Raw genomic sequence first — 22,631 nt, 5'->3', positions numbered from 1 at the left:
TGTTTTTTTAATAAAGTAAGTGATAACTAAAAAAGTCAAGGTAATGGTTACTTGCTCACTTATGGTAGAGTTCCTAGATTTAGAAAAAACAGACCACCCAGGACTGCCAGTTAAATTTGAATTTCAGATAAACAATGAATAATTTTTTGGTACAAGTATGTCCTGACATACCTGTTCATCCAGAATTCAAACTTCACTGGGCTTCCTGTATTTTATCTGGCAAAATCTTGATTTTATTCAAGATGGTAACGCAATTTGCTTCCCAGCCTTCCTTGTAGCTAGGAGTGGTCATGAGTCTCCTTGTGGGCCAAAGCAATTTATTTATTTTTGTTTTTCCTTTTTCTCCCAAAGCCCCCCCGGTACATAGTTATGTATTTTTAGTTGTGGATCCTTCTAGTTGTGGCATGTTGGATGTTGCCTCAATGTGGCTTGATGAGCAGTGCCACATCCGCACCCAGGATTCAAACCGGCAAAACCCTGGGCCGCTGAAGCGGAGCGCATGAACTTAACCACTCGGCCACGGGGCTGGCGCCCCAAGCAATTTAAATGAAGTCAGTGGACAGGACTTTTGGGAAGCTGATGCCTTCTTACTGTTTTTCCGCGCATCTTACTGTTGTGGTAGTCCTGTTGCTCCCACAAGGTGCCCCTGAAGGTGGAAGCTGTGTGCTGAGGACAGAGGGGCACAAAGAGAGAAGGATCTTAGACCATTTCGTGGAACTCTGCCTTTGTCCAGTTTTGTTGTCAGAATTCGATCACTTAAAAGAAAAATTTTTCTTCTTTTACAATGTTCTGGAACACTAAGTAGCATATTAGGATAATCTGCTCCTTTATAGTTAGAGAGACTTCGTTGGGAAATTATCTGGGCCTGTTTTGAGGATGGAAGATGGGAGGGAATAGATGTTCGATAACTTGGTATTTCTGCTATGACTGTTGGCTTGGTTCAGTTTTCTCTTTTATCTGAAGGAAGTTTTGGTAAAATACGTTTTCCTGGGAAATTATCTGTTTTATCTAAATTTCAAGTTTATCGGCATACAGTTGAATGAGGAGATTGTTCATTAGTCTTTTAATTCCTCCTGCATTTGTAGATATTTCCTCCTTTTTATGACCTATTTTGTATATATTGTTCCTTTTTTTCTTAATTAGCTGATGATTTGTCTGTATAATTGGGTTTTTTTTTTTGAAAGAATAACCTCTTGGACTTATTTATTCTATCATTTTTCTGTTTTCTGATTTGTTAATTTCCCCTTTTATTTTATTTCCTTCCTTCTGCTTTCCTGTGTGCTGCACTACTCTTTCCCCTGTCTTCACACACCTTTTGTTAGTTTTATAATTTCTATGTTGTCAGAGTTTATAAAATTTGTGTTGTGTTCCATAAACATAATCCTCATATATAATTTATGTGTAAGGCTTGTTGGGGCTCTGATTTTGCTGTGTTATTTTGACTCTCTTCCGCATTGGTTTCTCTTGCACAATAGTTTACTTTCTTGTGTGTTCAATAATTTTGAATTGTGAGCTCATGCTTACTTGACCTCTATTTGTGGGACTTGCAAGTGCCTGGGTTGCAGACGAGTTCCGTTAGAGAGGATGTCAATTGGCTTTTCCAGGCACCCCAGAACTGTTAACATCTCAAGATTATTTTGTGTTCATTTCTTGGGGCTATGTGGGTCACGTATGTTGTGTGAATTTGAATCCTAAACCCGCTTTAGGAAACCTTTGGTTATAACTTCTCAGGAGATATTTTTTTTCCCTTCTCAAAGCTCAAGATGAGATATACAAGCTTCTACGTCAGACAGGTACTTTTGCTGGCAGGTAGGGTTTATATGTTTGTTTGATTTTGTCCATCCCTTCAATGAGGACATAGCCCATGGAGAGGCCTAGCTATATGCACAGATCTCACTCCAACCTCAAGATCTTGTCTTCTGCCCTATGTAGCCCCCAAAATCTAAACCTCTTGGATGTCAAGATTGAGAAATGTCTCAGTACCACATAACCACTTTGGTTTTCAGTTATTTATTTTTAACTTTTATTTTTAAAATACTTTATTTTTTAGAACGGTTTTAGATTCACAGCAAAGATGACCAGAAAGTACATATATCTGATGTGGGTACAGTGTATCATGTCATGTAGCAGGAGCATAGTTCCCATTTACCCATACCCTACACATGCAAGGCTCCCCCAAGATAGACATCTTGCATCAGAGTGGTACGTTTGTTACAGTCAGCGACCCTGCAATGACACATCATTATCACCCAAAGTCCATAGTTTACATTAGAATTCACTCTTAGTGTTGTATATACATTCTGTGGGTTTTGACAAATGTATAATGTCATGTATCCATCATTATAGTATCATACAGAATAGTTTCACTGCCCTAAAAATCCCCTGTGCTCCACCTGTTCATCCCTCTCTACCTCCAACTGTGGGCAACCCCTGAACTTTTTACTGTCTCCATAGTTTTGCCTTTTCTAGAACGTCATATAGTTGAAATCATACAGTATGTGCCCTTTTCAGATTGGCTTCTTTCATTTAGTAATATGCATCTACGTTTCCTCTATGTCTTTTCATGGCTTCATAGCTCATTTCTTTTTAGTGCCAAATAATATTCCATTGTCTGCATGTCCCACAGGTTGTCCATTCACTCACTGAAGGACATCTCAGTTGCTTCCAAGTGTTGGAATTATGAGTAAAGCGGCTGTAAACATCCATGTGCAGGTCTTTGTGTGGACACAGGTTTTAAACTCATTTGGGTAAATAGAAGGAGTGTGATTGCTGAATCATATGGTAAGAATATGTCTAGTTTTTAAGAAACTACCAACCTGTTTTCCAAAGTGGCTGTACCACTTTGCATTCCCACCAGCAATGAATGAGAGTTCCTGTTGCTCCACATCCTGGTCAGCATTTGGTATTGTCAATGTTCTCGATTTTGGTTATTTACTAGGTGTTTAGTGACATGTATTGTCATTTTAATTTGCAGTTCTCTAATGACAGATAATGTGGAGCATCTTTTCATATGCTTATTTCTCATCTGTGTATCTTCTTTGGTGAGGTGTCTGTTCAGATCTTTTGCCTATTTTTTAATTAGTTTGTTTTCTTATTGTTGAGTTTGAGTTCTTTGTATATTTTGGATAACAGTCATTTATCAGATGTGTCTTTTGCAAATATTTTTCTCCCAGTCTGTGGTTTGTCTTATTCTCTTGACATTGTCTTTCACAGAGCAGAAGTTTTTAATTTTAATGAAGGTCAGCTTATCAGTTATTTCTTTCATGGATTGTACTTTGGTGTATCTAAAAAGTCATCACCATACCCAAGGTCATCTAGTTTTTCCTATGTTATCTTCTAGGAGTTTTATGGTTTTGTACTTTACATTTGGGTCTATGATCCATTTTGAGTTAATTTTTGTGAAGAATGTATGTGATGTAATTTATAATAACAAATGTATATTTGGTCTTCATCCACATTTCTGGCACAGAGCTCCTAAAACCCTTGGAAATACTTAAGTGATAAGAGCGATAAAGGTATCTTTTTTATTTGAGGAATATTAACCCTGAGCTAACATCTGCTGCCAATCCTCCTCTTTTTGCTGAGGAAGACTGGCGCTGAGCTAACATCCGTTCCCATCTTCCTCTACTTTATATATGGGACGCCTGCCACAGCATGGCTTGCCAAGCAGTGTGTAGGTTCATACCTAGGATCCAAACCAGCGAATCCTGGGCCACCGAAGTGAAACGTGTGTGAACTTAACTGCTGAGCCACTGGGCCAGCCCCAATAAATGTGTCTTTGATATTCATAACAAGCCCCTTTGTACCACACCTGAGTTTATGTTAATGAGATAATTTTTGGGAAGCTCCTAAGGGTGGGGTCTGATTGCCAGGGGAATCAACCATGTGATAAAGGATTGTAACTTAGATTCATTCCCTATCTCCACACTTCTGACGTCCTGGGAGGGGAGAGGGGGAGAAGACTGAGTTCAATTACCAATGGCCAATGATTTGATCAATCATAGTGAAGCCTCCATAAAAACCCAAAAGGACGAGGTTCGAGGAGAGCTTCTGGGTTGGTTAACACATGGAGATGCAGGGGAGTGCACCCCTTCCCACATACATACGCAAGTACTTCTTCATCTGGCTTTTTTATCTGTATTCTTTATAACGTCCTTTATAATTAACTAGCAAATGTAAATAAATGTTTCTGAGTGCTGTGAGCGACTCTAGCAAGTTAATCAAAAAGGAGGAGAGGGTTGTGGGAACCTAGTCGGTCAGAAGCGCAGATAACAACCTGGATTTGCAATTGGCATCTAAAGTGAGGGAGACGGGCAGTCTTGTAGGACTGAGCCCTTAACCTGTGGGATCTGAGGCTATCTCTAGGTGGATAGTATGAGAATTGAGTTAATTGCTTGGTGGTGTTGGACAACACACACAGAGTGTAAGATCAGTGTCTAGATTCATTTTTTTGAATGAGAATGTCCACTCGTTTCAGCATTATTTATTGAAAAGACTATCTTTGCTCCATTCTCTTTCCTTTGTGCCTCTGTCAAAGATCAACTGAGTATATTTATGTGGGTCTCTTTCCAGGTTCTCTGTTCTGTTTGTCCTTTGATCTGTGTCTGTTCTTTTGCCAATACCACGCAGACTTGATTACTGTAGTTTAATAGTAAGTCTTGAAGTCCGATAGTGTCAGTTTTCAGACTTGGTTCTTCTCCTTCAATATTGTGTTAGCTGTTCTTGGTCTTTTGCTTTTCCATATAAACTTTCGAATCAGCTTGTAGATATCCACAAAATAACTTGCTGGGACTTTGGTTGGGATTGCATTGAATCTATAAATCAAGTAGGGAAGAACTGACGTGAAATTTGTCTGGCAGAGCTCAAGAAAGAAGCAGGAGAAAAAAATGCATACATGTTTTACTTAGCTATTATCATTGTAAACATAGAAAATTTTTCATTATGTTTTTGTTTAGCATGTCTTAAACATATTCTGTTGTCTGAGTCTTCGTAACTATCTTTTAAATTTTTGGTTAATGTTCCACCTGGTTTGTATACATTAACTTTCATAACTTTCATCATATTATATATTGTCTTGTTTCCAGCTTTCATCTATTGGGGCTTATTCTTCACTTTTAGCTAGCTTCCAGTTGTTGAACACTAAGGACTTTTCATCAGGTATTTTCATTTCCAGCTTGTAGATGTAGAAATTGAAGCTTAGTTATTTTAAATAATTTACTCAAGTTTATATAATAAGTATCAGAGCCAGGATGTCAGCTCAGATATGTTGAAACCCAAAAGCCCATATTCTTGACTTCCATGCTATGTTGTCATTTCACCTAATGTTTTTCTTCTTTTGAATGACTTCCTGAGGTAAAGTCCCAGAGGTGTACTGTGTGTAAGTCATAATATGAATTGTCAAACTTTTTTTCCCAGTAAGAAATTGCTGTTCACTATCACTTTACTAGTTTACCTTAATTTTTTTCCAAATTTACTATATTTAAATAGTACCAGTTAATGTTTATTTTGTACCTAAGTTCAAAGTCTTTCAAAGTGTTTGTTTATGATTTTTCTTCCTGTTTCAGTCTGTTCTTGTTCATTGCCTGTTTGTAAGTGTTGTCTTGATGTTTGTATTTTGCATGTAAATTTTAATTTGTCTATCTGTTTCTGCTGTTATTTTAACTGCTTTAAATTTTAGAAAGTTGTGTCATCAAATATCTGATATGAGATTCTAATTTATGCTAGTTTTCTTAGCAGTCAATGTTTAACTCCTATTCGGAGTTTATTTGTGTATGTGGCCTGAAGTGTTTGAATTTATTTCCAAACTGTTATTCAGTCATCTAGTGTCACTCATTCAACCACACTTTCCCTCCCATTGTTTTGAATGTGGTGGCATAAAAAGAATGTAGTCTTTTGGACAAAATCGATTTGGGTTAAATCCTGGCTCTGGATATTGATCCCGTTCAAGTTTAGGGGTAACCTCTTTCCAAAAAAGAGCTAGAATATCTTCCTCTGCTTTTCCCCTAGTGCTGAGGAATGTGGCACCAAATACCACAGGACAGCCTGAAACCTCCCCTACCCACTCCTGTACTCCCACCATCCCCAGGGAGCCCCAAGCTCGGAGGACTTGGGCCTTCATGCCAGGTAGAGCTGCAGGACATAGGCGAGCCAGTCAGAGTCTGCCCCCCAGAGGGTCTGGATGGCATAGGGCAATGGGATTTGTTTTAGTGACCAGGATGTAGCTATGGCTGAGCTGGGACCTTTGCTAGAGGCAAAAAGGCACACAAGTAATTAACAGTCTGGCCAAAGCAGAAGAAAACAAAGATGCTCATTGTGTCCAGGAAGAGAGACGGAAGTGAAGACACTAACCATTGCTCTGCACGTTTACCATACCATGGACAGAAAAGACTGCCAAGTTTGTGAGTAGGTCTGGAAAGATCACTGTCATTCTTGATCGTGTGCTGCCCTCTAACTGAATGCCATTGACCACCTGCCTGTGCTGTGAGTCACCTGCGTCTTCCCTCCATGCTTGTTTCAAGAGCATCCTCCATAGGTACTCGGAACTGACAGCATCTGGACCCATTTGCCAGCTCTCTGCTGTGACTCTCTTGGTGATCTTGACTCTGCCCTCCCAAATATGTGCTTCCTGGCCTCTCCACAGGAGAAAGTGGCCTCTACATGTTATCTGTAGTGCTGGGTTTTACTTTAGCTTTTTTTGTTGTTTCTTTGACACTTCCTACTGTCATTCATTCTCAGTGTTTCCAGACTATCCTATTGAGGATTGTGCTTTTGACTTGGGCAACACGTGTCCTTAGCTCTATTACCCATTCCATTGTTCTCCTCTGTCTGCATCCAGGGTGTCTTCACCATCAGGTTGGTCCTGTGATCTGGTTTTGACTCCTGAGCACTGGCAGATAAGAGCACAGGGATGATGGGACTTTATGTAGCGTTGTTTCGTCGCTCACCATACCCTTAGAGATGTTGCATCCACCATACACTTAATAATCACAAAGAGCCTTTAAATTGCCCACATTTCTGAGCATATCTTCCCTGAACAATTTGACCTGTGGCTTTAGGGCATCATACTTTCCATACACTGGTTGTGTTTTTCCTGGATGTCTATCCTTTAGGTCTTCGTTATCTAGAAGGTGGTTCTTCTGATGACTAATTGAAGGTAGTCCAACAAGGAAATGGAGGAGAAATTTCCCAACGGCTTTGAAAAACAATTCTTTGCTGACACCTATTGAGGTTCATTTTGGCAAAGTTCATGATAATTCTTGGAGGATCAAGAAGGTAAAGCCAAGCTGGAAGCCATAAACATTCTCGAAGAGCAGAGTAGCTGCAAGTGGCCCCACCATTCTGCTCTCCCAAGGCTGGCAGTGAAAGAAGCCTTCTCTGTGCTCTTTCCTTGCTCTCTGGTCAAGGTCTCTGGACTCAGTTTAAGACTTACTTCCTCAGCTATTCAATTTTGAACCCCAAAGATTTCAGAGATATATATTTATAAACAAATTTATTTTTTAATTAAAAATTTTTAATTAAATTTATATGTTATCTATATATTTATTCTCATTGTCTATTTATATAATAGAATATCTAGTCATACTATTTATATAATAGAATATCTTTATGTAATAGACTATCTGTTCCCCCTATTTTATTCTTTTAAAATCGGGAACTCTATTTAAACAAAAGAACACCAGAAACAACCTGATTCTACGATGATGTTGCTGTCAAGGCTAAGGCATGCACCTGACCGAGTTGTTTGGGGGAGGTTTTTTCCCCTTAGTTTGAGTGTTTAAATACTCTGTTGCTCATTTTCACCAAATTTAGTGGAAATGCTCTGAAATCTACCCAAATTCTATCACCCCCATTGGAGAGGCACTGGGAAATAAAGGTGATGGTTCTGACTTATGTCTTTCTTTGACATGAGGGAAAGATAGGTGTCAGAATATAGGTTCTACACACCTTTAACCTCTAGCCAAGTGGTTCCCCAGTGTGACCCCAAACCAGGACCATCAGCCTCAGCATCACCTGGGAACTTGCAGGAAATGCAGATTCTCAGGCCCTACCCGAGACCTGCTGGGTGTGGGGTCCAGGGATCTGTGTGTTCAAGCCCTCCACGTGACCCTGACGGCACACTCATATTTTCGAACCCCTGCTCGGGTCTGACCGCCCAGGATCTCCCTTGGGAATGCTACTGTGAGTTTCTGTTTATTTCGCTGCAGCTGCATTGAAGACGCACGCCACAGTGGTCTTTGAAGGCTTGACTGATAAATAGCCCCAGTTCTTCAGCAGGTGCTAGGAGGGCTGCACCAGAAGCCAGGAGATCTGGTTTCCAGTCTGTTCTTACCACTAACTAGTCCTGAGGTTTTCTTTCACCATGAAAATAGAATTTTACCATCTGCTTTTACTGCTTTGTGTAGCTGGGAGAGAAAATGAAATAATGGATGTTAAAATGGTTTGAAAATGTTAACATGTAACTTGTAAAATGCAGTGTGGCATCGGTATAAAACTTTGTCCCTATAGATCCCTTAACTCAGCCAGAGTTCCCCACGCATAGTGCTGTGCATCACAGTGTGGATGGCTGTGTCACTTTGCACATCCAGTCACATCCTATGGAGTGCACAGAAAATCGCAACAAATTTAGAACTTGTGAATATAAAAGATGCAGTAGGTCCTGGAAGCATGACGAACAAAAAACAGCTTTCATGAGACCCAAATCTTGGAAAGTCATTTGTTTTCTGATTTTTCTACTGTAAAAGAGAGAGATGAGGGGCTGGCCCTATGGCTGAGTGGTTAAGTTTGCACACTCCACTTCGGTGGCCCAGGGTTTCACCAGCTCGGATCCTGGGTGCGAATATGGCACTGCTCGTCAAGCCATGTTGTGGCAGCGTCCCACACAGCACAACCAGAAGGACCTAAAACTAGAATATACAGCTATGTACTGGGGGGCTTTGGGGAGAAGAAGAAGGAAAAAAAAAAGATTGGCAACAGATATTAGCTCAGGTGCCAATCTTAAAAAAAGCGAGAGAGAAATGAAGTGTTAGAGATGAAAAGGAGAAGACAGAGAGGAAAAAAACCCGTCCACTTACTGCTTAAGAATCCCTCTGCTATTGTGATACTCACTTGGGCTCATGATACTCAGTTTGTCCACAGGATGGCGGTAGCAAACCTGTAAAGTCTGTCTCAGCTGGGGCTCTTTCCTTCCACACAACAAAATGAAAAAGAGAGCGACTTCTTACGTTAAACACCTGGGCATTTCAGGGAGTTTTATTTGCTTTATATTATGAAGATGATTTCCCATTTGAGGAAAGGAAAGATGACATACTGTATTTAGGTTCCAGTGTCACGATCCTTTGATTGCTCATTTCGTGTCCTAAGATAACTCACTCTAGTCAACGGAGCAGAAGGAGGCCCTAATCGAAGGCCTGGTCCAAAGGTACTCTTCTGTATGTCACTCTCTTTTTTGAAGATAAGAGCTGGACTCTTTTAAGTGAAATCACAACTTCCCAGTTCAACTCAGAGGACTTGGTCATTTATTCACTATTTTGAGTTCAGCTTTGAATTTCGATGTCATCATCAGTTGTCACTCACAAGTGTTTACACTTGACATTTCCGACTGAGACGTCAAAAGTTCTGTTGGTGGATGGGTTTGCACGAAGCCGTCCAAGCTGAAGCTGTTGTGGGGCTGCTTGTTCCAGGGGCTGGTCCTGGACAAGCTCACTTCTAGCATCATCAGAGGGGAGAACCAGGAAGTAAGAGGCTTTCTAGGAAATATAGGGTCTCTTTGGGGATTTCTTTAAATTCAAATTATGTAATTAGGTGGAGATGGACATTATTTCTTCTCCCTATGTAAAGGGATTTAGAGAAGGAAATCACAAAATTCCTGAGAATAGGTTTAAAATTACTTGGAACCTCACAGGCTTGTTCTTGGCAAACACTGTCAAGATATACACAGAAAAGTATATGTGCTGAGTCCTGATGACTGAGCAGGTCCCTCGGGCTTTGTTCCACAGGACAGGACATTTCCTCTGCTGACTTTTCCTACCTCCTTTTCCAATCTTTGGACTGTTTTTCTCCCTGATGAGTAAAGAGTGACAGGATCTTTTATTAAAAAGATCAGTAAGTCTATATATAAATTTTTAAATATATATACCTGCCTCTGAAATTATCTTATTAAGAATACCTTAATAATAATCCTTTCATTTTATTGCAAAAGACACCATTGTAATAGCATGGCTAGGAAGGAAATGCAGCTAATTATCAAGATGAATCATTTAGCGAGATGGAAAAAGTTCCTTGGGTGTAAAAATATCTAGTGATTGACATGTTACCAAATTTCCACAAAATAGATTTCTCTGTAATTTAGACTTTGATTTCTTCTTCTCATAGATCACAGGAACCTTCCTGATCAGCATGAGTGTCAGGGGATCATTTTTCATTATGAAATGAGAAGCACGGGCTTCTCTAGGGCAGTGAAAAGCTCAGGATGCTTGCTTAAAGATGTCAGCCCGGCAGTGTTCTCCCCTCCCTGCGGTGATTTCCTGTCTCCTGGATCTTTCCTGTTGGCGTGCTGTAAGGTCTTTGGCTTTTACTCTGCATGCATTGGGGAGTCGCTGGAAGATTTTGAGCAGAGGCATGTTGTGAGTGACTCAGGCACTCACTGGTTCTCACAGGGCTGCTCCAACAATATTAGAGTGGACGAGGACAGGGGAACTGCAGGGGCGTGGTGAGGAGGCCCGTGAGCGCGGCCCTGTTGTTTCTCTCTCGGACTTCATTTTCTGCCACCTTCCTCTGGTGCCTGGGCTCCAGCCCACTGTTCTCCTTGCTGTTTCTTGAACCACCCAGCAAAATCCCACTAGGGCCTTTTGATGGGGCCATTCCCTCTGCCTGGAACCCTTCCCCAGGCATCCACAGGGCCTCTTCTCTCCCCTCCTTCAGACACCACCTTCTCATGGAGGCCTTCCCTGACCATACTGTTTAAAATTGTCCGCTACCCAGGCCAGGCCCTCCCTGTCTTTCTCCCCTATGTTCCTTGTATGCACTTACTGCTGTGTGCCATACTCCTTGTTTATTTGATTGTGGTCGGTTTCCTCATACATCCAGAGTGGGGGCTCCATGCGGAAGGACTGGGCTTGTTCACTGCTGTGTCCCTGACACCTACACCTGTGTCTGACTCACAGTTGGGTGTCTTGTGAGTGTCTCAAGTGGGTGCCCTTCCAGCGCTGCTCTTTCCTGGCAGTGGGATTCAGGGCACCTCCCGAGCGCCCCCATCTCAGAGGGCTGTGGTGAGCCCTGAGAGTGTATGAAGTAGGTTATGGGAGCACACTGTCACCTCAGTAGTGCGTCCATGCCAGGCCCTTCCTTTACTTTAGTCTTATATGTCAAATGTCCTCCAATGGAAGAGAGCGCATAGCTACCTTTTCAGATCAGGCACACACCTCTGGACACCATTTTGTCTATGGTCCACGTCCTGGCCAGCCGTAAAGATAGATCAGTTGCTGGATTTCCAAGATCCCCCTGACTTCCAGGGCCTCCCTTGTTCTCAGGGAGCCCCTGCACCCCACCCCCCTGTGCATGTATCATGAGCCAGCACCTGGCAACCACTGGAAATGTCTGGCATTGCCTCAGCCCTTCTAATGGAGAAGGCCCCCATCTCCTGCCTGCTGGGCCCTTCAGAGCCCCTACCTCAGGCCTCATTTGGTTTTTCCTGAGACAGTTGAATGGGGCCAAATAAAGAGGAAGACCAGCATTTGTGAACTTGATTGAAATAGCTGCTATTTCACCACTCTCCCAAGGGCAAACTGTTGTACCTATTTTTTTTTTTTAAAGATTTTATTTTTTTCCTTTTTCTCCCCAAAGCCCCACGGTACATAGTTGTATATTCTTCGTTGTGGGTCCTTCTAGTTGTGGGATGTGGGACGCTGCCTCAGCGTGGTTTGATGAGCAGTGCCATGTCCGCGCCCAGGATTCGAACCAACGAAACACTGGGCCGCCTGCAGTGGAGTGCGCCAACTTAACCACTCGGCCACAGGGCCAGCCCTTGTTGTACCTATTTTTATTATAATTGCTCATTCTCTCCTACCTCATTCAGGGTGCTTGTTTCAAGCGTGAATACCTGGTTGAATCTGTATAACCCCTTATTATCAACCTGCCTTTGTTTGCGCACAATGATTGCCGTTTCAGCTCTCCTACTGGGCCCCTGTTGTGAATAATCTAAATTTTATTTTCTCAAAATAGAAAGAAATGTGATATCTTGCTGGTTCTTCAGTTCCTCAGGATTGCAAGTCCCTGAAACAAACAAATGTTCTGTGTCCCCAAATTGGTGGCATACAGCTCTTAGTTGAGAGAGGAGGATGCTGGGAACGCCGCTCTTGGCCCCAGGACCTCCTGACCTGCCTCCACCGGCACTGGTTCATACGCCTGTCCTCCAGCCTCAGTTTCTCCACCTCTTAGTGAGGCCGTAGGCTTATACTTTAGAAATATTGTGAATATGACTTTGAAGATGAAAGTTTTCCCCCCAGACCACTCCCCATTATCATCACTCTGCAACCAGAGATGAAATGGAAAATAGACTTTGAGACTTTTAAAATGATTCATTGCTGGTCTTCAGAGGCAAAATTCAGATAGGAAAGCTTATCAATTATACTTTTGTTTCTACTCAAAAACTCACGACTGCTCACTCAAAGGCGCCTTGTTCTCATCTTAAAACATTGTTTACAGTGTCCCAGATGAACGGCAACAAGTCCTGGGGTTTGGTATTTGGGTGGTGCCGTTATTCCCTGGGGAAAGAAGTAACAGTTTGAGACGAGGCGGGGTTGGGAGGGAGGGCTCGCTCCTTCCAAGTGTTGGATTTTGTGAGGATTCTGACTGAACAGCCCTGTACTTGTTCTGTTGCTGAAAATAATTATGGTTACTTTTGTTTCTGGAACGTTTGAGAGGAAATTAAAAAGAGATTTGTGGCCTGGAGAGTTTGGTTTTAAAATGTAAACACAGGAGTTATGAGTCCGACTCGGGCAGCGAGTCACTTGCTTCTTGAAGAGCAGCAGCTTGCTTCCTCGATTTGTCTCTGTTATCTTGATGTTTAATCTGTATTCCTGGGCGGATGGTCAGCCCCAGCACATCTCCACGGGGCAAGTGGCCTGGCCTTGGCACGCCACCTGGTAAATCTGTGTGCCGGGGGAGGGGCTTCAGCTGGCAGCCCACGCCGATTTTCAAGGCGGAATTGGACTGTTCACTCTCAAACACTTAGTAACATACAACTGTTAGAAATAAAAATCCCTGTTCTTGGGCAAAAAGGCACACAGGGGTGTCCTTGTAAGTGACATAATTTACTTCTAATCTCTTATGGTAGGAGCTACCAAGCTGAATTTACTTTCCAGAAAATTCTAGTTTGTCTTCTAGAAAATTGCATTTTGTCATTGCAGAAGAATTTTATTTCCAAACGAGTATGCTTTTGAGCAAGAGTTTGGGAGTCACAGAGACAGAGGTTGAGAAGGTGGTGATGTGCAATGGCAATGCTCAAGTTCAAGGAGAAAAAAAAGTCATACTTTCATCGGGAAGCTTCTTTTTACCTGTCCATACCAGAGAGTAGGTCCTGGCGTTTAAGCGGAAGTCGGCATTTTCTCTGCTGTAAATAAAGAACGTCGCGCTCAGTAAAGGGAGACTTAGCCTTCATCTTCATTGCTAACCAAAGAAATGCGGGGAGAATTCCCATCCCTGAGGTTTCTGAGGCCAGGAAGGCTGAGCTGTATTAGTGGGATCACCGCAGTGGTAGCTGGTGTTGACCGGTAAGCTGTTATGTGTCTATAGAGGGCAGGCAGTGGGATGTGGAATATGTCCCAGAATTATGTAAAATAATCAGAATAATTATTATTGCCTAAAACTTCAGTGCGCAGCTAGAAAAGCAAGTAGTGACGCACTGACGCCTTGCTGAAGATGGCGTAGGAAAATCCTGGCAAACACTGGGTCTGTTTTGGAAATGTTCTAAAACCAGACTATTAACACAGTGAGGCATTTTAAACGTAGCTTGCTACGTGTTTGGAGAGAAACACATACCCTTTTCTTAGGAACATGAAACAAACTCTTTGAGCCGCAGGATCACGGTGGGTGAGTTTAAACTGCTGGGATTAATAAATCACAGCTGCAAAAGTGAAATTCTTGGCAGGATTCTTGATTCAGCTATTTTCCCCTTGCCCTGTTACATTCCAGATGTATGGTCTGCATTATGTCCAGAGCGAGCAGCCAGCTTGCTTTTTTCCTCTGTGGCTGTTACATGGCTGCCCTGGGAGTCCACGCTGGGGAGCATTACGTGGCTGATCATCACAAGGCTGGATATTACGTCGCTGCCGTGTACGAGCACCAGTCAATCTTGAGTCCGAATCCTCTAGCTCTCACCAGCCGCAAGGAGGCCTTGGAGCTAATGAACCAGAACCTCGACATCTATGAACAGCAAGTGATGACTGCAGCCCAAAAGGCAAGAAATGCTCCTGGGTTAGAACCTTAGCTTGTCTTGCAGAACAGAGCAAATTGCTCTTTAGCCTCTGTCAGTGGTTCCTGCAGCCCCTCTGGAAAGGCAGTCCAGCTGGTAAAGCTGAGTCGAAGTGGTCAGTTGGCTAGAGTCTCACTACTTTAGAGAGTGATCCATGGACCAGCAGCATCAGCATCCCCTTGGAGCTTGTGAGAAATGCAGAATTTGAGCCCTGCCCTAGACCTGCTGAATCGGAATCTGCATTTTAGCAAGATCCCCAGGTGATGCTTTTCACCTCAAGTCTGGGAAGCTCAGGGCTAGATCCCTTGTCCCCAAATGTGGCTGTGTGGAGCAGTCACAACTGATTGTAAACAAATGTGGGTGCCTGGGTCCCACACCCGCAGAGTTGGATGGGATGTGGGCTGGGCATGGGGATTTTTAAGGCCCCCCAGGGGATTCTGATGTGCAGAAAACTCTGAAAACCACCAGGCACGGATGGCCTCTCATGCTGTCTGAGGCGTTCAAAGTGAACTGAAATAATGAGCAGCCACAGATCTGCAGTTTGCTGCCTTCACATTTTGGGGGGCTCATTTCTTGTCTCTGTGCCAGACTATGAACAGTCTGAGGCCGCAGTCCAGACAGAACCGAGCCCAAATGGATGAAGGGAGATTGGTGCCAGTCTTTGTGAAGGCTTCCTGCTTGGCCGGCGTTTCCCCTCCTGCCAGGAAGGGTAGGGCAGAGAGGGAAATGTCGGTGCCAGATGTTACTGTGAGAGAAAATGCCCTGTTGGGAAATCTATAACTGAAGGGAAGTGTGTCCTTTAACCTGAACCCTGGGGCGGGGGTGACCCAGCCCAGCCGCTCCTCGAGGAAGCCCCGCTCTGCCTCCGCGGGAGGTAAACTCCATGCGAGCAGAACCTCCCCATGTCCAGGGGTGCAGCTGGCAGACCCAGTCCTGCCAGCAGGTCCTGCCCCACGTAGTCCCCGCCTCTGCTCAGGGTGGCCAGGATCGCCTGGACAGCCACCATGTATTGCTACATTAAACGTTCTAGCCTGTGATACGTATAAATATCTGTGTCTGTCTGTCTGTAGATCTAAAACCAGTGTTGGAAGGGAGCCTAAAGAGCTGGTCCAGCTGCTTCTGACGGGTGACACTCCTCTCTTTTGTTCCCAGCCTGACATCCAGGTTCTCCTTAAACACCTTCAGCAGCCCAGAACTCCCTGTCTCACACGTCCACTCATTCCACTTGAGGACAGTGGGAACTTCTGGAAAGATCTTCCTTTCAGTGAGCCACCATCAGCCTCCCTGTAACTGCCACCCATTGTTCTGGCCTCGGAGCTAAACAGAGCAGGCTGAGGCCCTTACTGGGGCGGGCCGTCTCCCCAAATGGAGGATGGCTGTCATGGTCCCCCGCGGCATCTTGCTCCCAATCTATATATCCCCCGTTCCTTGCGAGGGGCAGTTTCCAGCTCTTCTTTCCAGGTTGTCTCCAGGCCCAGAGTTGTCCCACTTCTCCCCGCTCTGTCCGGCAAGGGCAGGGTGGAGTAGACCCATCACTGTTCTCATTCTAGACGTTGTCCCCAGAAAACTTTTGGCCTCCACACCTCACTGTGGCTTCATAAGGCACTTGCTGTCAACAAAAACTCCAGAGCCTTTTTCACACACACAGACACACATGCTGTCATTACCATCCTGTACTTACAAGGTTGATTATTTAATCTGAGAGCAAGACTTCACATTGATGCTGTTAAATTTCGTCATTCCAGCCGGTTGGGCTATTTGGGGACCTTTACTGACATCCCAGATATCAGTTACCTTCACGTCATTCACACATTTGATACACACCTCATTTGTGTCTACGCTGAAGTCAGTGTAAAAAAATCTGGGGCTGTGCACTCAGACCTCCTGATGACACAGATCCACTCGAAGCGTTCTCGCACAGTGTGTGCTTGCGCAGCCCTAAAATATCACCTCCTGCTTCTCCATCCTGTCCCCACAACCATTCTAAGACATTTGCAAATGCCATTCCGAAACCGAGAGACAGTGACTGGAGGCCCTGCATTTTAAGAACCTGCCCGCCAAACGTACAACGTGTTCTTGTGGAACCCGTGCCGGCCGCAAGGCCCCAGTCCTTCTCTGTTTGTGATCAAGGCGTGGGGTGAAGATCCTGGTCTGGTCATTCCTAGTGCTTACAGATACCTTGGCTTCCCTACAGGGTCATATGTCTTAAAGCAACTTCTTAGACAAAGCGATGCCAAGCATGTGTCAGAGTTTTATATCAAACCTGTTATAAGGGCAGAGGTTCATGAACAAGCCAATAAAAATATTTCTCTCTTGGTAGAGGCATTTATAGGGAAGAAAAGTCCAGCCAAAGATAGTAGCCTGGTCAGTCACTGGACTGGCAACCTTACTTCCTCAGTAGTTCTTGATCTCATTAAGGTCTATCAGAAAACTGCTCAGGCCATTTATCAGGAATGCTGATTATTTCGTAGAATGTTCCTAAAACGTTGGCAATCACATCAGATCCAAAGTGCCGCCCCAGCTCCGGTTGGCTCCTCTCTGCATCCCTGGCACATATGAATTCAGGAATGCAGTTCAATTTTGATGTTAGTCTAATATGCATATGTAACTTAAATGTTATTGTCCATAAGAAACCACTCAGTGCTCTCAAAGATTTGTTTTTAATAATGGAAAATATTTGTCCAAGTATAATTTTCAAAAAGTTAAAAACATGACTATATAAATGTAGAGTGGACATGTGTCAAAGCTTTTATTTAAGTCATTAATTAATGAAGGGACTAGTAAGATGGTAAAACTGATTCAAAAGAGAATTTGAGAAATAGAAATGTGGGTATGTCAGCCAGTGAAATGAATGAATTTTCCAATAAATGCAAAACTGGCTAATGTCCTACAGGACAATAAAATTGTAATCTCTAGGGTGATCTTTTATTAAATAGCAAAGTGAAAAAGTGGTACATTCACTAGATAAATACTCCTTAAGTGAGCCTGGTAATCAGTACCCTAGTCTATCTTGGAAAGATGTACATTCTTCATCTTACTTTATTTCCAAGTTTGTCATCATCGTTCTTTACAATGTGCAATAAGATGTCCAACCTCATACTCTGCTGGAGGGAGTGTACATAGATATAATCTGCCAGTGTATATTGAGAACTTAAAATTTTTCACACCCTTGACCCAGTACTTTCACTTATAAGACTTTATTCTAAAGAAATAACCAGAGATCCCATCAAGATTTGTATACAACACTTATTCAGTGCATGTTTTGAGTGCCGTGTATGCAGATGGTCACCACAGTTTTCTTTGCTGTAAAAAGCTGGGAACAGTTCAAATGTCCAAAAATAGAGGATAAAATACGGTGTCCTCTTAAATATAATACAGCTATTACAAATGATATTCTTGAAAGTATCTTTGTAGTCTTGATATGCTATGTATTGGGAAAGTCTAGATGGAAAACCATGTATTTATTACTATTTCAATTACACACACACACACAGAGAAAAAAATGAAAATAGCCAAGATATTAACAATAAGTGTCTTCATGCTATAGGATTATAAATTCTTACTTTATGTTTTCTGTTTTCCAAATTTTCTACAGTTAAACTTTTGAAGCTTTCATAACCAGGAAAAAATTGCAAGGAAAGAGTTTGCAGTGCATTCCAGAAGTAAATGACGCAAGTTGCCTTGTAGATTTTATTTTAGGTTATTGTGCATTATTCATGCCTTCTCTGCCTTCCTCCTCTACCTCTCACTTTGGAGCAATGCTCCAGGCTTGGCATCGTAAGCCCCGTTGGTGGAGAGCAGAGGCCCTGGCTGAGCACTAAGGGCTGCCCTGTGTGTTTGGATTTCCTTAGGTTGCTGCAGATGTCACAGGGAGCCCCAGCCTGGCATAGTCAGGGAGCCCAGGGTGTCTCCAGGTGTGGGAAGAGGCCTGTAGGGTGGTCAGGATTGTGGAGGGAGCCTTCTAATTCCCATTTGGGGAATTGCGAGTTAGAGCAAGTCCTTGTTTCTATGGTGGAATCAACACTCTTGAGTTTTACCAACCAGCCCAGCAAGTCCCAAATTTGCCTGCACATTAAAATCACCTGGGGACTTTTAAACAAACACTGTTACCAGGACCCCACCCACAATCAATGCAAGAACACTTTTTAGGGGTGGTCCCAGCATCACCCTAAAGAAAGATTGTTTTTTCAGAAGCTCCCCATCTGATTTAGATGCACAATGAAGGTTGAAAACCAATGGACTGGAGATAGTACGTGAATGAGCCCAATATTCAAGGCCTTTCATAATCGGCCCCATCTCTTTGCACCACCAAGAACTCCAAACCCCTATTAACCGCTCAGCAAACTGCTCCCTTCAACCAAGCTCAGCCATTCCCTCCTTCCCTGACATGTCCCAGGTGAACCGTCAATGGTTGTTCCGAGAGGACTTTGTCCTTGTTTTCTCAGAGTTAGGCCAAGTGTGTTGGTTTCCTCAAGACTAGGATATCTGATGAGAGTCCATCTTTGTACCTCTGGTTCCTGGTACAGAGCAACTGCTTGATGGCTGTCAGAGGAATGAATGAAAGAATGAACGAATGAATGAAGTGGTGCTTCCCGTTATCTGATCACATACTCTACTTTGATGTTTTTGACTTACAGGGTGTACAGATTATAGTGTTTCCAGAAGATGGCATTCATGGGTTCAACTTTACAAGAACGTCCATTTACCCATTTTTGGACTTCATGCCGTCTCCCCAGTTGGTCAAGTGGAACCCATGCCTGGAACCCCAACGATTCAATGACACAGAGGTGTGTAAGGGTCTCAGCTTTCCTCCTCAGTAGGCCGAAGGCATGCAGAGATGAACCAAGCCAGGGGCCAAAAGCCAAGACATGTTAAATGAGGCTGAAAGGAGACCCTTGGATCCTAACAATCTCAAACTCCATGTGCCACACATCCATTCGGTAAAGAATGTCTGGTATTATGAGGCATTTACTCATCTATTGGTCATTTTATTTATTAACAAGAAATACATGAACATATGCTTATAAAACAAACAAATCAAACAGAAGTAAAAAAATGAAAGTCCACCTTCACCACCCCCCCACCCTCGTCCTACTTCCCTTCCTAGAGAAACTGCCATCAACAATTTGGTGTGCCTCCATGTATTTTCTTTTCTGTGAGTTTCATAGTTCTTGACAGCCTCTTTTGCAGCATGCTATATGCTTATTCTTTAAGTTTTGCTATTGTAAACAATGTTTCAATGAATATCCTTGTACACATACTTTTTTTTTTTTTTAAGATTTTATTTTTTCCTTTTTCTCCCCAAAGCCCCCCCGGTACATAGTTGTGTATTCTCCGCTGTGGGTTCTTCTAGTTGTGGCATGCGGGACGCTGCCTCAGCGTGGTCCGATGAGCAGTGCCATGTCCGCGCCCAGGATTCGAACCAACGAAACACTGGGCCGTCTGCAGCGGAGCGCGCGAACTCAACCACTCGGCCACGGGGCCAGCCCCGTTGTACACATACTTTTGTAAACACGTCCAAGTTTTTCTGTAAGGTTCCTAGAAATGGCACTTCTCCTCTGAAGGATACGACATCTTAAATTATTTTAGAGTACCAAATTTCCCCTTTAAAAGAGTGTGATTTCACTTTACATCCCCGGTCATGGTACATGAGTGCCTGTTTTCCCACTTTTTGATCAATGAAAGATGGAATAATCTTTTGCATTTTTACCAATCTTTTGAAAGTGAAAAGTGATATCTCATTATTACTTTAATTTGCATTTTCGTATTACTAATACGGTTGAGCATCTTCTCAGATATTTGTTGGCCATTTGTTCTTCTAGGAATCACCTGTGCACATTCTTTGCACATTTTCAGTAGTAGTTGCTTTTTTTATTGATTTGGCATAGCTGTGTATATATTATGGACGCAACACAGGTATTTTTCTATTTTAAAATTATAAGGCAAAAGATAGGATTTTAAAAATCTATTTGGGGGCCGGCCCCGTGGCCAAGTGGTTAAGTTCGTGCACTCTGCTGCAGCGGCCCAGGGTTTCGCTGGTTCAGATCCTGGGCACAGACGTGGCACCGCTCGTCAGGCCATGCTGAGGTGGCGTCCCACATGCCACAACTAGAAGGACCCGCAACTAAAAATATACAACTATGTACCAGCGGGGCTTTGGGGAGAAAAAGGAAAAATAAAATCTTTAAAAAAAAATCTATTTGTTTCTTCCTTTCTTTTTCTTTAGGTGCTCCAACGCCTGAGCTGTATGGCCCTCAAGGGAGAGATGTTCCTGGTGGCCAATCTCGGAACAAAGCAGCCTTGTCACAGCAGTGACCCAGGGTGCCCAAATGATGGAAGATACCAGTTTAACACGGATGTTGTGTTCAGCAGTAATGGAACCCTTGTTGACCGCTACCGAAAACACAACCTCTACTTCGAGGCAGCGGTTGATGCCCCTCTCAAAGTAGATCACATCATTTTCGATACCCCTTTTGCCGGCAAGGTTGGCATCTTCACTTGCTTTGATATATTGTTCTTCAACCCTGCCATCCAACTCCTCAGAGACTCTGAGGTGAAGCACATTGTGTATCCGGCCGCCTGGATGAACCAGCTCCCGCTCTTGGCAGCTATTCAGATTCAGAGTGCTTTTGCCATTGCCTTTGGCATCAACTTTCTGGCTGCTAACATCCACCACCCGTCTCTGGGGATGACTGGAAGTGGAATATACACCCCTCTGAAGTCCTTTTGGCACCATGACATGGAAAGCTCCAAAGGTCATCTTATAATCGCCCAGGTAGCCAGGAATCCACAGGGCCTTGTTGGTACAGAGAATGCCACAGGTAAAATGGACCCATCCCATAGTAAGTTTTTAAAAATCTTGGCAGGTGATCCATACTGTGAAAAGGATGCTCAAGAAGTCCATTGTGATGCAGCCACCAAATGGAACATGAATGCTCCTCCCACATTTTACTCTGAGATGATGTACGACAATTTCACCCTGGTCCCTGTATGGGGAAAGGAAGGCTATCTCCGAGTCTGTGCAAATGGCCTCTGCTGTTATTTACTTTACCAGAGGCCCACTTTGTCGAAAGAGCTGTACGCCCTAGGGGTCTTTGATGGACTCCACACTGTACATGGCACTTACTATGTTCAAGTGTGTGCCCTGGTCAAGTGTGGGGGTCTTGGCTTTGACACCTGCGGGCAGGAGATCACAGAGGCCACGGGGATATTTGAGTTTCACCTGTGGGGGAACTTCAGTACTTCCTACATCTTCCCTCTGTTTCTGACCTCAGGGATGACCCTGGAAACCCCTGACCAGCTTGGCTGGGAGAATGGCCACTATTTCCTGAGGAAGAGTAGACTGTCCTCTGGCCTGGTGACAGCAGCTCTCTATGGGCGCCTGTATGAGAGGGACTAGGGAGAGTGTAGGGCGGGCTCTGGCTGCTGTGGGACAGCCCTGCACTCACACAGCCTGTAGCCTACAGCCCTGGGGCCGCCCCTCTGCCCCAGAGCCCCTCCTGGGAGCTGTGGGAAGAAGTAGGGGAGGCAGATTCCGCCGTGTCTCTTCCTCTTAAATTCAAATTATTGAGATGTTTTCTACTCGCATTCATCTTTTTCAAGCCCCATCGTCTTTCAGCAAATCTCTCATTACACAGTTAATTTTAAGAGCTAAAACAAAAATAAATGTCAGTTTATATTTTACACATCCACAAAGCAGTGGGTTTTGTGAGTGTCTGTGTGTGTGTGTTTTCCTCGTTCTTGTTGTTGATCAGGAGACACCCAGGACATGCAAGTATTTCACAAGCCTCAAACATTTTCAAAGTTAAGAAACAAACTCTCAAAGCAGAAGCTGTATTAGAAACGGCTGCTGTGGGCCCCTCTGCATTCTGGTTGACCAGAATTCTATCCAGACGAAACCGTAACACCAGAGCCACCAGCAACCTCAGAATAGTGGATCTTGAAGCAGCTTTTAAAAATAGAAGGGAAGTTTTTCTCACATCTGCCCGTCTGTCAGTTAAAGGAATGTGTCAGGCAGGACTCATAATGACTGGGAAGAAGGAGTGCGGTGCCCCAGAGAGAGAGAGACTGGAAAAAAGTGCTGAGGAGAGGGCAGCAGTGGGAAGGTATGAGTAATAGGATTCTTTCAGCACAACGTGTCTCATCAGGGATTCCAGGGACT

The 22,631-nt window shown here is 43.6% G+C and overlaps 1 protein-coding gene across 1 annotated transcript in view; it reads left to right on the top strand.

Annotated features, from left to right (window-relative positions):
* BTD (biotinidase) overlaps nucleotides 1-22,165 on the top strand; it is a 39,987-nt gene extending 17,822 nt beyond the window's left edge. Inside the window, exons 2-4 of the mRNA XM_046665329.1 lie at nucleotides 14,191-14,455; nucleotides 19,108-19,257; nucleotides 20,697-22,165. Coding sequence (XP_046521285.1) covers nucleotides 14,191-14,455; nucleotides 19,108-19,257; nucleotides 20,697-21,869 — 1,588 coding nt within the window. The 3' untranslated portion in view covers nucleotides 21,870-22,165. The remainder of the gene's footprint in view (nucleotides 1-14,190; nucleotides 14,456-19,107; nucleotides 19,258-20,696) is intronic.
* Nucleotides 22,166-22,631: the final 466 nt, after the last annotated feature.

Source organism: Equus quagga, chromosome 1 (assembly GCF_021613505.1).
Source record: "Equus quagga isolate Etosha38 chromosome 1, UCLA_HA_Equagga_1.0, whole genome shotgun sequence".
Lineage (NCBI taxonomy): Eukaryota > Metazoa > Chordata > Mammalia > Perissodactyla > Equidae > Equus > Equus quagga.
The sequence above is the reverse complement of the archived record's forward strand: the minus strand, read 5'-3'. Positions and strand labels throughout refer to the sequence as shown.